The 16,671-nt window shown below is 45.5% G+C and overlaps 1 protein-coding gene across 4 annotated transcripts in view; it reads left to right on the top strand.

Moving 5' to 3' along the window:
- Window positions 1-16,671, top strand: part of PIEZO2 (piezo type mechanosensitive ion channel component 2) — a 345,423-nt gene that overhangs the window by 205,935 nt on the left and 122,817 nt on the right. For all 4 annotated transcript variants that reach the window (XM_081263438.1, XM_081263440.1, XM_081263439.1 and 1 more), the window contains exons 6-7: window positions 1,822-2,026; window positions 3,217-3,430. In XM_081263438.1, the coding sequence (XP_081119564.1) occupies window positions 1,822-2,026; window positions 3,217-3,430 (419 nt within the window). The remainder of the gene's footprint in view (window positions 1-1,821; window positions 2,027-3,216; window positions 3,431-16,671) is intronic.

Here is a 16,671-nt window from a genome sequence, read left to right as displayed (position 1 = left end):
TGTTTGTTTGTTGATGGGGGTCATCAGAGAGAAATGGAGTGTGTTGTGATGCGGGACACAGGAGGAGTGGCTGAGCCATTCCTCTTCCTGCTGTCCTGAGCAGGTGAAATCCAGTCAAGTTTGCTGGAGCACTTGCAGCTTGCATTGCTACATGGCTTGCAGACAGGCCTCAGGAAAGCTTTTTGATGGGCTTGAGGCAGTTTGGTAATCTTCCCTCAGTAAAGTAGATGACAAGTTCATCCTCTGGGAACCAGAAGGCTGAAAACCTGATGGTGGTCCTTTAAGGGTGCAGAAGAGGCCATGGCCAGATCACCTGCCTTCCCTCTGAGCACATCCCAGAGCCTCGGGCCAGCTCTTCCCTCTGCCCAGAGTGACCTTTCCTGGGACTTGACCTCATGACATGTCACCTCCTCTAAGAGAGTCTCCCTGACCTCAGATCTAATGGAGCCACCCTTTCCGTCAGTCCTTCCCTATTTGATTCCTTACTGGAGATATTTAGATTGCTCATCATTTATGTGGCCACACAGTCATTGCTGTGTCTTTTACTAGAGTGATTCGGACACACCGGGCATTGTGTGGATAAAAACGCTGGAAGCATGAGACATTCTTTTTGCCTCAAAAAGTGTATACAAAAGCCACGTAAAGACCTGTTGTGCTTCGTCGTTTAGGGAATGATGACAGGGAAGTGTCTGCGTGCATCTAGCACAGACATGACTGTTTCCCATGTCCGATCTGCACTCAGCTGAGGGTGTGGCTGCACAGCCCCGGGACTGGCCTCACGCTGTGATGGCAGAGCAGGGTCCTCCATGCCCAGGGGCTCAAGGGGCCCACACAGCCCTGCTATGGGTGGGTGGATGCACATGCGTGTGCATGTGCATGTGCATGTGTACATGTGGGTGTAGAGAGGGGCTGTCTCTCTTCCCTGGCCTCCATCTCTGTGTCCTTGAGGCCTCAACTTCCTTCAGCTTGGCAGCAGTCCTATCCTACCTCCCTGACCCCAGTGAACTCAGGCAGACAGGCGGCACCCTCACCAGCATCATCGGGAGACAGGACCATGACCCTGGGACTGCAAAGGCCAGGCTCTGCTTTTCACGGCTGACCTGGAGCTGACTAGCTCAGAGCGCCTGGCCCAGCCAAAGCTGTGAAGTCTGTCGACCTAGAGACAAATGCAAACAGTCTCATGATCTCAGAGTCCTCTGGTCCCAGGGTGATGGCTGTGTGTATGAGTCTTGTATGGATGAGGAAAAAAAAATTCCTATTTTATCTTAAAATAAGACACAAGCAAACCGGGTTTGCATCCCCAGTGGAAAGAGCACCTGTGTGTTCTGGAGGGAGTGTTTCCTGAGGGGCTCAATTGTCCAGGGTAGATCCGGGAGTTGGTCTCAAGACAGGGGAAACTGTGCACTTAGCCAAGTAGCCCGAGACCACGCCCCGGAAGTCCCGAAATAGTCAACGGACGTGGACTTCAGAAAGCGAAGGGACGCCCTGAGCCCTGGGGGGCCACCTCTGGGGTGAAGGGTAGGTGGCCTGCTCAACCCTGGAGCACCCCGAGGGCACACCCAGTGAGCAGCATTGGCAGAGCCTGTCCGGGGTCCTGATGGAGCGTCATTGCTGTTCAGCTGCCCCTGGGTCCTGCTGGCGATCTTTCTGCTCACCTCCTCAGGAAAGGCCAACAGTGGCATGGGTCACCACCATGCCTGGGCCACTGGGTGACGCGCGCGGTGCTGCTGACTTGGGAAATGACCTCACTCACTGCCCCTTGCAGCAGGAGCCCCGCGGCATCTGGCCCGGCCTGCAACAGCTTCTGTGTCATTTCTTTAGGCTGCTGGGGAAAAGGCAGACTCAGAAGATGCCCTGATGGACGGGGACGCAGACGGGGACGGCGCGGAGGGCGAGCTGGAGGAAAGCGCCAAGCTGAAGATGTTCCGCAGGGTGGCCTCTGTGGCCTCCAAACTCAAGGAGTTCATCGGCAACATGATAACCACCGCTGGCAAGGTCGTGGTCACCGTGCTGCTGGGGTCCTCCGGTGAGTGAGTCCTGACTGCGCCGCCCAGGGCGCTGTGGAGGAGGCGGTGCATTGCGGGAGGAGGCAGGTGTCGCAGGAGGCACTAATAACTGTCAGGCCTGGGAACCCAGCATGCGGACGGGCCACAGGAGAAAGTTGTGTTCTCTGTGGTTCTGGTCCTGACCTTGTGAGGGGTCCCGACAGTACACCCGTGACAGCCCTGTTAATACCCTTTTCCATATCTGAGTGGCCTCATTTTCTGGGTGGAGGTCAGAATAATACCATTCCTCTTGCTCTGAGGGTGATCTGCTGCCCTGACCATCTGAGGGGACCCCGGCAGCCACCCTTGTGCCTCCTCGCATGTCTCTGGACGGAGTCATTTGAAATCTTAATTTAACTCTCAGGATACACTATTTTTCTTCGGAAGCTAGATGGTAATCTTCCAGAAGAGACTCACTTCCTTTCAATTTTGGCCGTAGACCGGCTTATTCCATGATGATGTTATCTCCATCTTCTCCCTCCTCCCATCCCACCCACCGCCACCAGCCCAGGGAGCTTGCCACAGTGCCTGCACCCACACTTTCCAGAGGGAACGCCGAAAATGGAGTACTTAAGTTTTAGTAGGGAAAAAAAAGATAGAAACAGAAAGTAGAATTTCTCAAAAAAATCAAACCCAGCATCTTAGTGAGCGCTCCTTTCACAATGCCCAATAAATTGTGTTGAACACAGCTGCCTGGTCTTCCACGCCCCCCTTACGGACAAGAAACTCCAAATCCTGGTGGCTGGACCAAGTTTTAGTGAGACGTGAGCTGCCACCAGAGGTCAGATCTTAGTTAACAATAAAGCAAATAAAATGGTGTTGGGAAGGTTGGACGACAGACATGAGTGCCCCCAACATTTGGGAACAATGGAAACAGGGAAGCAAGCAAGTAAATATGCAGATTAATTCTGTTGGTGTGAAGGAGATGCTCACTGGCCTGAAATGCTGCAGGGAGGTCTTCTCCATCCTCTGGTCTTTCACTGCTTTTAAAAACTACCCCTTGAGGGTGATCTCTTCATGGTAAATACAGCACCTCTTCTGGTTATGTTAATTAAGTATGAGTAACCTCTCTAAAACGGGTCCCTGGCTAAGGGCAGGGGAAGGGAAAGAGGGTTTGCTGCCCCACGATGCTCTCCAGCCCTGCTGTTCCTGACCATCTTCCTCTCCCCAGGTATGATGCTGCCGTCTTTGACCTCGGCTGTCTATTTCTTTGTATTTCTGGGTCTGTGCACCTGGTGGTCCTGGTGCCGGACGTTCGACCCATTGCTGTTCAGCTGCCTCTGTGTCCTGCTGGCGATTTTCACTGCTGGGCACCTGATTGGACTTTATTTATATCAGTTCCAGTTCTTTCAAGAAGCCGTTCCACCCAATGACTACTATGCAAGGTGAGAGGCACTGCTGGGAACCTATGGGAGAGAGCACCCTGTCCACCCTGTGATGGTGGTTGGGCTCTGTGAATTTCTAAGGGTTCTTCTGAATGAGGCCGACTGGTGTGTCAAGCAGAGATTTGATGGGGTGCAGAAACAGTCAGGCGCTTCAATTTTATTGGACAATACAGTGCTCGGATGGCAGGTGCTCACACAGTGACTCAGGGTGACATTGCTGCTTGCTTGCTAATTGCAAAGGAAAAAATCACAGTTGATGGACACAGTCAGCACTTTGGCTGCCAGTTGATAAAGACCAACATTACTAAAGACAAGAGAGCCATGGCTCTCCCATCTCCAGGGTGGTGCAGAACGTGGGTCCCCAGCACCCGCGGCCCCAGCCTTCAGACTACACTCCACAGCACAGGCATGCAAAGGAGGGAAAATGGTTCCAGTGGCTCCACCAGAAAAATCAGTCAGAGAACCCAGCCTGTGGGTGCCCCAGGGGAGTGGCCCAGTGTCTTCAAAAGTCAGCCTCGGCACAGAAAGGTGTGTGGAGAGAGCAGGAAGAGAGGAGTGGAGAGGTAAAGACCCCAGCAGACAGGAGGGATGCTCATCTCTCAGATCCTAGGACATCAAGCCTCAAGGCATTGTGGGCTGGGGGTGGACCTTGGGTGGGTGTTAGAGGACAGCTGGGAGTTACTGCCCACGTTTCAGGTGTGTGATGGCAGTGACGGTATTATGGGCACAGAGTGCATGCCATTGCTGTGGGAGCTGGTGGGGACTTAGGGATGGAGGGTCCTGATGCTGTATCTGAACAGTGCTGCTAACAGGCATCAATCAAATCCTAAAATCATTTAAACTCAGTTAAAATTAAAGTTAGTGCCCAGTACACAGGCACAGCTAACTCTAAATCCAGGTCACACAATCGATTATGTCACAGTCCCCCAGGTGATAGGAGCAGGCCACAGAGGGCCCTTGCAGAGTCTCTTCATGAGGCAGGTATGTGATATTTATTTTTGGCAGGCAGGGGTAAATAAATGTCTGATTTCAGTACAGAATTTAGTTCTGTAATAATGGATCCTTGAGCTTCTTTAGTTTCTGGTTTATTGTATACATGTAGAAAAACAGTTCTGCACTGTTGAAAGGGCTGACTTTGGGGATGACTTAACTGGGAGCCTAAGCATCCTCTGGAAAGCAGCCAGTTTGGGTTTAATTCTCCCTGCTAGTTAAGGAGCTCTTCTTCCACCTAGTGGCTGAGAACAGGAACTACGACCACCTTGTAAAAGCTCTAGTAGGTCTGGCAAACTTCTGCTGGAAAGGGTGAGTTTGTATTTTAGGCTTTCAGGAGGTGGTCATAGTAGGAAAGCAGCCCAGACAAGATGTAACAGAGATGGGTGTCGGCACATGCCTGCTATCCCAGCTACCAGGACACTGTAGCAGGAGGATCACAAGTTCAAGGCCAGCCTCAGCAACTTAGCAAGGCTCTAAGCAACCTGATGAGACTTGTCTCAAAATAAAAAAATAAAAAGGGCCAGGGACATAGTTCAGTGGTAGAGTGTCTATGGTTTAAACCAAGAAAGAAAGAAAGAGAGGGAGGGAAGGAGGGAGGGAGGGAGACACTCCATGTCTGAATCCTCTGGAGTGTCTAGTGAGTGCTATTCCCTGGATCTTGTCCTCCTAGAGAGCAGTTGGAGGTGTGGGGCTGGCACCTCTCAGGGGAGTAGCTAGAGGCCCTGCCCTGGTTTTCCTTTCATCCAAAAAACATTTCCATTGTTTGTTCGTTTTTTTTTTTTTAATATATTTTTTTTGATACATAAAATTATAAGAGGTTATGAGGGGCAAGGGGGAGGGAAAAAGAGGGAGAGAATTGTTCGTTTGGTTTTAATTAGCTACTGTGAATAGCACCAAATGAAGGAGAGGAGGGGAGGGGAGAAGGAAAAGGAAGGAAAGACAGACAAGAGGTTTAAAAGAACAAGCAGGTGCTGGACATGGTGCTGCTGGGTGCTCAGGAGGCTGAGGCACACAGATTGCAAGTTCAAAGCCAGCCTCAGCAACTCAGCGAGGCACTAAGCAACTCAGTGAGACCCTGTCTCTAAATAAAATATAAAATAGGGCTGGGGATGTTGCTCAGTGGTCACGTGCCCTGAGTTCAATCCCCAGTGCCAAAAAAAAAAAGAAAGAAAGAAACAACTAACAGGTCCGTGTTCCAGTAAAACTTTGCTTATAAGCACTGAAATTTGAATGTCACGTTCTTTGCACATTTCATGAAATGAAACTTTTCTTTAGATTTTTCCAGCCATTTTTAGCTTTATAACCTTTACCAAAACCGGCAGGGGCCAGGCTTGGGCCAGAACCGCAGATTGCCATGCTGTGGGTGGATAACAACAACTCTTATAGTGTAATAATTGGCCACATTTGTTTTTCACTTGAATTGTCACAAACTCCAGGTTGTGATTTATTGAATATAGTTTTAGATGATCCCTTTAACAATTTAAGAGATTAATTACTATCACCTCTAGAGTAAGTCCTTAGACAGTAGATTGCTTACCAGGATATGGAAACTTTGAGCTACATGATGCAGTATGTAAACTGCCTTGGTTTAGATACCTCACCATCCCATTGACCTGGATGTTGCATTTGATTCTTTTAAATCTTGGTAATTAGCATCTTTAAAACAATATATTTTTACTAGGGCATTAGCCCCCCATGTCTGAGTTGGAAGAAGACAAGCTGAAGACTAGGAGAAACAAATAGATAAAAGTCATCTTCCTGGGAACTGGTCACAGCCTTGTAACCAGAGAGGTGCAGTACGCACACCCAGCTCCTGGACACAGCTGCCTTTAGAACAGGGGGGGGTTCTGTGACCTTCTCAAGAGTTGTCAGATGGGCACTCTGGGGAGAAATAGTCTTATTTTTAGAAACATTGAATTGGTTTGGTTGTGCCATTACTGTGATGCATGTTTGTTGATTGTTTGAAAAAATAAAGAACACAGGAAACACTTCAAAAAAAATTGATTCTAACTCCCAGAAATGATCTTGACTTTTTAGGTCCTGTTTTTCCAGTATTTTTCCTCAGCATATATATTTGTTTTTAAAACAAACCTGGAGGCCTGCTGTGCATGCTGCCCTGTATGTATCCTGTCCCTCTCCCTGAATCTGTGTGTCTTCTGGCCGTGATGCTGCCTTCTAGCACATGCTTCTCATGAGTGCAGCTTTGCCCTCATCAGGCCCCGACTTTCGATTCACTTTTGCTCTAGTGCATGATGTGGTGGTGAGCCCCACGTAATTTTAAATCTAAACAGCCCTTGGGACGAGTAGGCTGGAGCCATGCTGTGCTCTCTGGGCTGTGAGGGAGTCTGTGTGGGGTGTGACTTGCTGGGGTCTGCGGGGGCCTGAAGTTGCCATGGTCCTGGGCCAACAGCACATTAATGCACCAGGGGTCGGCAGTGCCCTCACCATGTGATGCTGCATTGAGTCCCGCACCTGTGCTTGGCACAGATCTGGGGTCCCATTTTCTGTAGGTAATCCTGTCTTTTCACCAAGTGACCCCCAGAAGACTATCTGTTTCCCTCCAGATGCATTCGCCATCACTTTTTTCCATGAGAGGACATAGAGAAGATGAGCAGGGCACACATGGACTTCAAGTTCACCTGGAACTTGATGGGGTGTTGGGTTTTTGAGGGGGGGATTTAGTGATTGTCTTCCGTTGCTGCACCCAGGACAGCGAGACTGCATTAAAAAAAAAACAGTGTCAGGACTTGTGATTTGACATTATGAATGTCCCCACAGACAAGCTCACACACTGTGCCTGAAAGTATGGTTGTTCTTCCCAAATCTGAAGTGCTATAGTGATCACACTTTGGAGTTTCATCCGGCAGAATAAAGCTTTAACGTGAATCTGTGTAACTAAATATGAGACCCACTAACAACAGCCTGTTTAATAGAATAGAGCCCTGTTAAGAATGTTATGCTGGCAGCATCCCTAAGAAAAGGGACGAGCTGAACAAAGTTCGCCTTAGTTCATGCAGAGCCAGTCCATGCAAAGGGCGTGTATCTTATAGAAATCTCTGCAGACAGTAAGCACTTCACGCTTTGAAAGGAGTGCAGAAGTAGAATTGCACCTGTGGGGCAGAGGCTCACAGGCCTTGATCACCCGTGGGCCTGGGGCTGCTCCCCCACTGCACCTGTAAGGAGATCAGACCTGTGAGTCCGGGAGCACTGCACAGCTTCTCTACTGTGGGCCTTTCATTCAAAGTGCAGCCGGTGCACTTGGTAGGGGACAGGGACAGAGGTGGGAAACTGGCCTGGGCCATGTGGTCAAGAATGCTGTCTCTTGCAATAAACTGCATGAAGTCTTTACACACTGGAGACTTTTATTAAAAGTCAGTTACAAGTCTGGCATTCGGCCTTTGACTGTGTTTCCTTGTGAGACAGACACCTAAGATAGTTCTGAGGGGAACTTGCTTAAGAACAATCTTGCGGGCTGGGGATATGGCTCAAGTGGTAGTGCGCTCTCCTAGCATGCGTGCGGTCCGGGTTCGATCCTCAGCACCACATACAAACAAAGATGTTGTATCCGCCAATAACTAAAAAATAAATATTAAAAAAATTCTCTCTCTCTCTCTCTCTCTCTCTCTCTCTCTCTCTTAAAAAAAAAGGAAAACACATATAATTGCAAAAACAAGTTCAGAAATAATTAGATGTTAAATAAACTTTAAAAAAAAAAAAGAACAATCTTGCTTTTTCCTGAGATAGGTCAGGCTCTGAAGTAGGTGTCTGTGGTGGGCCCAGCAGGAGGCCAAAACAGATGCCTGGCATCCTGTGCCTGTCACCAGTGTGGACCCTGGTCCCAGTTGTCTGGTGTCTCTCCATCCCACTTCATTTTGCCCATGTGGAACCCTGAGACAGGCAGTGACGACCTCAACTGGCTTTCTTTCCAACCACTGTACTTTCTCTAGATTTCCAAGCACTGAACCTTTTCTCAAATTCAGTTGTTTGGTTTGCTGCCTCTTTTTTTTTTTTTTTTAATACATGACAATAGTGGAATGCATTATGCTCATTATTCCCCATATACAGCACAATTTTTTGTAACTTAATTTGGCGTGATCATGCTGCCTTATTTTATAAACCTAAATTGTGAAACTGGAAAAGGAAAGGTGGGAAAGGAATGGGAATCAGTCTATGTTCGTTCTCATGAAAACGGCACTCTGCTAGATGAGTATCCACCCATTTGTGCTGTGACCCTTTTTTATATGCCGTTTCCATATATCATAATGATTAGAAAGTGAATCATGTTTAATGAAGGAAAAGCTCATGTGGACATGTGAAAACAATGTAAAAACAATAATAATAATAATAATAATAAACACATGGCACAGCCTGGGATGGCTGCCTTTTGAGTTTAATTGCTCAATAACAAATGAGGAGAAAGATGAAAAGCAAACATTAAAAGTGCAATGTCGGTCATTATATTTATACTATTTTTATAATAGTCATAAAACGTCCATTACACATACAGGGAGCAAAGGTCTAAGGAAGGGCTTCGGCCAGCCGGTCTGGCAGGGCCCAGGCAGTATGCAAGCAGTTAGGCCATCAGGCCACCTGGTATTTGCACTTCTGCAGTGCCCCCAGGATTACTGTGGAGTTGTTAGGGAAAGCTTGGTGCTCGTCCACAATGCCAATCCAATAACAAGGACATGGTTTTGAGAAAGAGGAAGAAGAGCTCTATTGCTTTGCTAGCAAAGGAGAAGTACAGGGGACTCCTGTCCCGGAGGCTGTGACTCTGCCATCAGCAGGAACAGGGGGCTTTTAAAGAGGTGATTCAAAGGCTACCCATTCCAGGTGTTCTCTGTTGGAGCTGTCATTCACTTGTTAATGTGGGAGACAGTCATTTCTGAGATCTTCTGGTACCATCTCCAAAGTCTGGATTACTTCTTTCCTATGGTGGGTGTGTGCTCCAGGACAGATAACTCTGCCTGGGATAGGGGAAGAAAGGTAATCCTGTTTCCCCTGAGATTAGGGAGGGGAGAGATTAGGGAGGAACACGGAGAGAGGAAGAGAAAAAAGCAGGTCCATTTAAAAAATAAGTTGCAGTGGCAGAGCAGCCAGGGCTGACTGAAAGCATAAAGTGGACACTGTTACAGAGTGCCCCTCTCACTGAGGGGCCTGGGGTTTAGTAAGCAGAAACTCCACAGAAAGAATAAATTGCATACTCTTTGGCCAGAATTGCACCTGGAGGCCTGGGGGCTGTAGGGGAGGAGGGTCAGGAAGGGGGGCTGTACAACCTGTCATTTTAATGCTAAAGCATGTAAACTAACCCAAGTTAACACCCATCTTCCCCTTTGTGACTAGGTGGCCCTGGAAGTGGTTCATGCATAACATGATTTAATTTGTAAAGTTGGTAGGTGACAAGTTGGTGAGCAAACTCTGGTTTTCATTTTGAAAAGATTCTGAATGACAAGTGACTAACTAGCCTAGAGGCTCCTACCAACTTCATCTGCACTCACCTGAAAGGTGGAGAAAATGAGCTGAAAGATACCTTGATGGATTTACACAGACACAGAACTCAGACACCCAGACCCCCGAGTCCACCTGGACATATGCACGACTGTGATCACTTGGGGGCAGACGTGCCATGGTGTGGATCCAAGATCCCAGTGCAGTGGGGCATCCTACCCAGTTGTGACACCCGGCCTTAGGTTCAGAAGAAACTGGGGCTTCTGACCACAGAGGTCCTTTGCAGGGGATATTGATCCAGAAGAGGGACTGGTCTTTCCCTTCTCACCTTCCAGAAGGTCAGCCTGGATCTCAGTGTTGGAAATCAGACTTCCTGCCTCCACCTGCTGAGGCCTCTCAGCGGAAAGGCCTCCCTTCGCTTCTCAGGGAGACGACCTCTTGTTTTCAGTGGGGACCTAGAGTGGCCCTTGGTGGATCAGACTGTGTGGCTCATTCTACAGGGTCCAGGGCTAAGATAGAGCTCACTGCCCTCAGGAGTCAAATGACTTCCTGTCATAAGAGGATGCTGAGAGTGTTACAGGGCTGGGACTTTCCAGGAAATTGAGGCAGCATGAAGGCCCCTTCAAACCCTGATTCTTGCTATCAAGTCAGAAAGATTTTAGACATGTCACTCAGAGTAACAGGAATGAGTTTATTAAAGAGACGAGAGGGACAGTGGGCCTCTCCTGACACTGTGGTTTTATTGGGGATCCCAGAGAAGTTTCCAGAGAGTCCCACCCAGGTCTACCTCTTGACCTTTGACTGACAGCAGAATGACGGACTTTCAAGTCCCCACTGCCATGCCAATTCTAGGTTGCTTTGGCTCATGCTGACAGGTTCTAATTGGATTATCAACCTCAAATTCTTGCAGATTTTATTGTTAGGAGAAATTATCCTTATCTCCCTGAGTTCCAAGATCTGGTCTATGGAAGGGGTCACAAAAGTCTCCCCTTCAGGGTTCCTCTTACCAACATTATTTTGGGCCTGCATTTCTCTGGCAGATAACAGGTAGTTTGCTAAGAAGTGAGTCATAGCCTGTCCACTTAAGCCAGATAGGCTGTAGGTAAATTGCTTCTTGGAAAAGAAAGCATGTGGGGGCCAGCACAGTGGGCCCACTTTATAGAATTATTCCTTTAACCTCATGTTCCCGCCACTCCCATCTGTGGGTCTGCTATCAAGAGGATCATCTTTTGCTCCAGAGCACATTCTCTGGAGCTCGGGAATCTCACCTCTTGCCCTGTTGCTGCCCAGGTGGAGCACACCTGCCAAACCCTTATTTACCACACTCCATGCCTCAGTTTGATGATTTATAATCTAGGAATGGAAACCATGCCTGACCGGGAGTGGGCGTGCTGTGTTGAACAGAGCAACGTAGGCTGCCGAGTGCTTGGCAGCCACAGCATGGGTTGCTAACAAAAAGGTGTCATTTCCCCTGTTGCATTCAGCTGGGGTGTTTACTATCCACCCTTGATTCTGCAGTTCTGACAGTTGATTCTAGCTTTATCACCCATCACCTGTAGATCCCTGAGCACATAAAGCTGTTGCCTCCTTCACAGGAAGTGTCCTCTTCTGCTCACACATCTCTCTGGCCTCTACGTTTCCCTCAAAAGCAAGCCCAGGCACTTCCTTCTGGAACCTTCCCTGCTCCTTCTGTGAAGAACAGGAGTTACCTTGTAGAAATTGCCCTCTGCACACTTGCTGCCCCAGTCCATAGTTCACATGTGTGTCCACTTCAGGAGGTCCTGGTGCTCAGGGCTGTGAAGGCCTGTTGGGCTTGGTCCTCTCAGGATTTAGCAAGCTGCGTGCACAAAGGGCTCCCAGGAATACCTGTTCAAGGTTGTTTTCTGTCTCCATTTCCTAGAACTCTTGTAGTTTAGCTCCTTGACATGAAAACAATGTAAAATCTATTTTTTCCTGAACTGCTGATGGTCCACAGTTTAAAAAGTATGGAAGACTGCAGTCCACAAAGACCAGGGTCCATTTGTGTACACCCACTGACTCCCACTGCCACACTGTGGACCATGTCCACCATAACTGAATGTCAAGTTCAGCTAGGATTTAAACAAGGCTGTGGTATAGATAGCCATGGCCCCCACATTGCAGTATTGGCAAATATTTAGCTTTGGCCTCATAAAAGTGATGGTTTTAAATTTATTTATTTGTGTAGAAAGTTAAAGAATAGTTTTTTCCCTGTTGTATTCAGAAAGGGGGAGAGAGAGACAGGGACTCCAGACAGGCACAGAGTAGAATCGACCTTCAGACAAAGGAGTTTATTAGAGCCCATAGCACCAGCAGGGTCTGTAGTAAATCTTCAACCTGCCAGGGAAAGTAAAAATGTGGTTTTGTGTGTGTGTGTGTGTGTGTGTGTGTGTGTGTGTGTTAACTTCTATTTTTCCACATTTTTAATTGGTGTATTATAGTTGTAAGTAATCCTGGGATTTGTTGTTATATATTTGTACATGTGCACAATGTAACAATATAATTTGGCCAATAACACTCCTCAACACTTTCCCCTTCTTTGTTTCATCTGATTCATTTTGATATGAAATCTGCTTGTCACATATGAGAGTAGCTACCCCTGCTTGTTTGGGGCCTCTGTTTACATACTATGTCAGTTTTTATTCTTGCACTTTCAGCCTATGGCTGTCTTTTCCCAAATGGTAAGTCTCCTGAAAACAACATAGAGTTGGATTTGGTTTTTTAATCTATTCTGCCAGCTTATGTCTTTTAATTGGGGAGTTGAGACTATTTGCATTCAATGTTATTATAAAGATGTTTATTAATTCCTGCCATTTTTATTTATTTGTCATGTATAATTTGCTCTTGTTCCTCATTTGCTGAGCTACTCTTCAAATTAGACTTGTTCATTTGTGAGCTTTGGGTTTTTTTTTATTTCTTTTGTGTGTATTTCTTTAAGATCTATAGTGCTGGCTTAGTAGTCATGAATTATTTTAGTTTCTGAGTATTTTGGAAGGTTTTTATTTCATATTATATTTTGAAAGGCAGCTGTGCTGGATATAGCACTCTTAGTTAACAGTTATTTTCTTTCAGGACTTGGAACACATTATTATAACCCCTCCTGGCTTTTAGAGATTGTAGTGAGGAATTGGAACTGAATCTGACTCTAAATGTGGCCTGATGTTTTTCTCTTGAGGCTTTTAAAATTCTGTCATTGTTAAGTATGTCAGGCATTTGATGTGTCATGGAGAAGTTCTTTAATGATCTCGTCTATTTGGGGTTCTGAATGCCTCCTGAATCTAGATGTCCATCTCATTCTCAGGGTGTGGAAAATTTTCTTTTATTATTTCCCTGAAATGGCTATTCATTCTATTACCCTTTTTAATTCCAATGATTTACAAATTTGGTCTCTAAATGCCTCGGGGTTCTTATGTATTCTGATCATGATTACTTATTTTCCGTAGTTCTGTTTGGATGTTCAAGGCCAGCCACTGTGTCTTCCAGCTCTGAGACTCTGTCTTCATCTTGGTCTGCTCTATTAGAAAGATTTTCAACTGAACTTTTTGATTTATGGTATCTTTCAATTCCAAGATTTCTGTCTGGTTCTTTTTCTATCTCTTTTTTAAATTTATCATTCATATCATGTACTGACTTCCGTAATTCATTCAGTTGTTTTTCTGTGTTCTCTTGGAATTCATTGATCACTTTTATAATCATTCTTTTGCATTCTTTATTTGCATTTCATTTGCTTCAGAATGTTTGGGGTCATTTGCTGGTCAATTATGAACTTTAGGAGGTATCATGTTACCTTGTTTTTTTTAAGTTTCTTATATCCCTGTGTTGGGTTTGATGTATCAGTTGAGAGGAATTCCTCTGCCACTCTTAAGTGTTGGCCTTTTTGGGTCACAGCCTTCTCTTGCTAACATGTCCTAGAGAAATCTAGATTGAGACCCCTGGCAGGTGTGGTATCCTAGCCCTTGTGCTAATTCTTTCTGTTTTTGCTGTAGTCCATGAGGGGGACCCGAGGGCTCACACCTAGTCATTCCTACTTGGGTCTAGTTGTTAGTTTGGGGTTTTGTCTTTTCTGATTTTTGTATTAAAATTTAGTTGATGTTTGAGTGTCATTAATGTGTGTGTAGAGCAAGGTGTGCTGTCCTTTGGCTGAGTTTAGTTCAGCAATGGTCTCTACCCTGTGGACACATGGTGTCCCCATAGGTTCCCAGCAGGTTTCAGAGGTTCAGTTCATATTAGACTGGTTTTATGACTCTGGACCCTCGGTGACATAGAACTTTGTGTGGAGGAAAGCAGCTCAGGAAATGGCAACAGGAAGTAGCAAAAGGTCTTCTTTTAAGGTCCCTGAGGGAGAGATGGTGTTACATCACAGGAAAAAAAGGTCCCACATTGATTGACGTTAAGAAATTAAACTATGCATTCAGCAGTTTGGGCTGAGGCAAGACCTTGGGTGGAAAGAGAGGAAACTCACAGAACAATTGACCTGGTTATTATGTGACCTTTGGTACATGACATTCTCCAGGGCTTAAAATAAATAGAATTAAGTAATAAGTAGCTCTTAATTTTAAAGAAATTAGAGATTTCAGTTCACATTCAGTATGTTGTTCATGAAAGAAAAGTGACCACAACACTTGGAGCAACCAAGAGGTCTTTATTGAGGCAGTGTCTGATTGACAGGGAAGGAAGAGAAAAAAGAGAGGGAGAAAGAGAAAAAGAGAAAGAGAGAGAGAGATCCAGCAGGAGAGAGTTTTTATAGCCAAAATCTAATGGAGTCTCTGGGTCTGCAAGCTGCCTTGTAGGCATACAGTGATTGGATCATATAGTAGTTGCTAAGGATGTCATCTTCTACCTTCAGGCAGACCAGGCAAGGGCCAGATGTGGGTTTCTGTTACACCAGGTGGGTGGGGGTTGAGTGTCCAGCCCACCTTGCTGCTAACATTTGTTCAGCCTGCCCTGCAGTTAACAGTTCAGAAGCCTGGTCTTATTATTGAGACCATGGGCAACGTTTCTTAGTTTGGAGGTTGGTCTTGAACATGGGCTCTGGGCCTGCTACAGTGTGTGGGAGGTGCATCTTCAGTACTCAAGGGTCAGACCGGTGCCTGGTAGCTGGAAGGCAGTCAAGAAATATTAGCTCCATTTTTCTTCTACCATTTTTTTTTTCTTTTTTGTGCATATGTAAAATATACACATATGATTTTTTTAATTAAATAAATGTTTAGATGTGAAGGCTAGTAAATAATATTGGACTGATTCCCAATTTATGTGGCAGCTAGTAGTTTAGTAAACTCTGAACCAACACAATAACTCTAACTTCATTTTCTCTGAAAAGTCTCAATACTGTCGTTGTACTACTGGTGTACAAAATTTTTCTGGCTTCTGGAAAAGATTAGAACTACTTAATTTCTTTCCTTGGTATTCTTCCTATGAGGCAAAACATATTCCTTAAACAAAATTAAGTTGAAGTTGTATGTATTTTGAATGCACACACATAAATGAGGATAAGGATAGTAATGATACCTTTTCCATAAGTTTATCATCAACATTAAAGGGTTAATATTTGTAAAACAGTGTCTGCAAATAATAAGAACTGCAAAGAGGTGCTTGTCAAATAAATTTTAAACTGATTAAATAAGTTGTCCTAATAATTAATTAGGTTTTCAGCATTTGATTAGCGCTTGAATTACAACATGTGAGAATAGTCTTATCACTTATCTTCTACTTAAACTCTAATTCAAACATGAGTTTTGGTTTCAGGGAATATGATTTTAGATGCTTATCACTTGAATTATAAGTTACTTTGGTTTCTAGGTCAGTTACTTTACCTGAGGCACTTTTCTGGCACATTTTACTTCTTATTAAATTCTCCAAATTCTATGAGGGAGGTGCCGCATGGTGCTTTTCAAGCCCATTATTCAAAGGCAAAACTGAAACTTATGAAAGTCAAGCAGCATGTTTACTGAATGATGGAAACAAGGTCTAAACCCAAGTCTTGTTCCTCATCTTGTGCCTTTGCTGGCTATATGGAGCATAACTGCTTTCCTGACATAGTGTGTCCTGTGCTAATCTGCTTCCACTGCCTTTCTAGAATGTTCAGAATCCCTCCTCACCCCACCTGGTTCCAAGTGACTTGAAGGAATGGGCCTTTGCATTTTCCAACATAAGGTGCAGAGGTCAGTAATTAGAGCCCGGATGAAGTACCTTACAGCAATGGTGTCAGGAGGCAACTTACGGGCAGGCCTAGTGCATGTGGACTGAGCTAATCTTTTTGAAGGGCATCTGGCACCTACCGCTGCTAGAGGAGTCTCCTGGGGTCTTGAGGTCCAGAACTGCATCTAATTTATCTTTGTGTTTCCTCGGCATGTTGCCATGTCAAGCTTGCTACAGGCTCCAGTGAATGTTTGCTAAGAAAACAAGCTTTCAAAATGTGAAGGGGATGAAAGATTCATCACCGTTCACAGTACATTTTTTTCTAAATTTGCTCCAAATGATAGATGTTAATGGACGTACCACAAACAGTGTCTGGGTGGTACACTGAGGTTCTTTCAACATTAAACACGAATAGTAGATTAGCAATGATAGAATTTCTTGTGGTAGTACCATAGACTATACCTCAAGTTAAGATAACAGAGTATGAACAACTAAATCTATGTAGATCATTGGAGAAAGGGCCTTTTAGGACAAATGACTACTAGCCATCAACTTTTCACTGGAGAGCGTGATCAGCTTGTTTGTTGGAGTTTGGATCCTTGTCTGAGTTCTGGATTTTAATTGATCACAGCAGCACCTCATTAGTT

Source organism: Spermophilus citellus, assembly GCF_964194105.1.
Source record: "Spermophilus citellus genome assembly, chromosome: 12".
NCBI lineage: Eukaryota > Metazoa > Chordata > Mammalia > Rodentia > Sciuridae > Spermophilus > Spermophilus citellus.
This window is presented reverse-complemented; position numbering and strand designations above follow the sequence as displayed.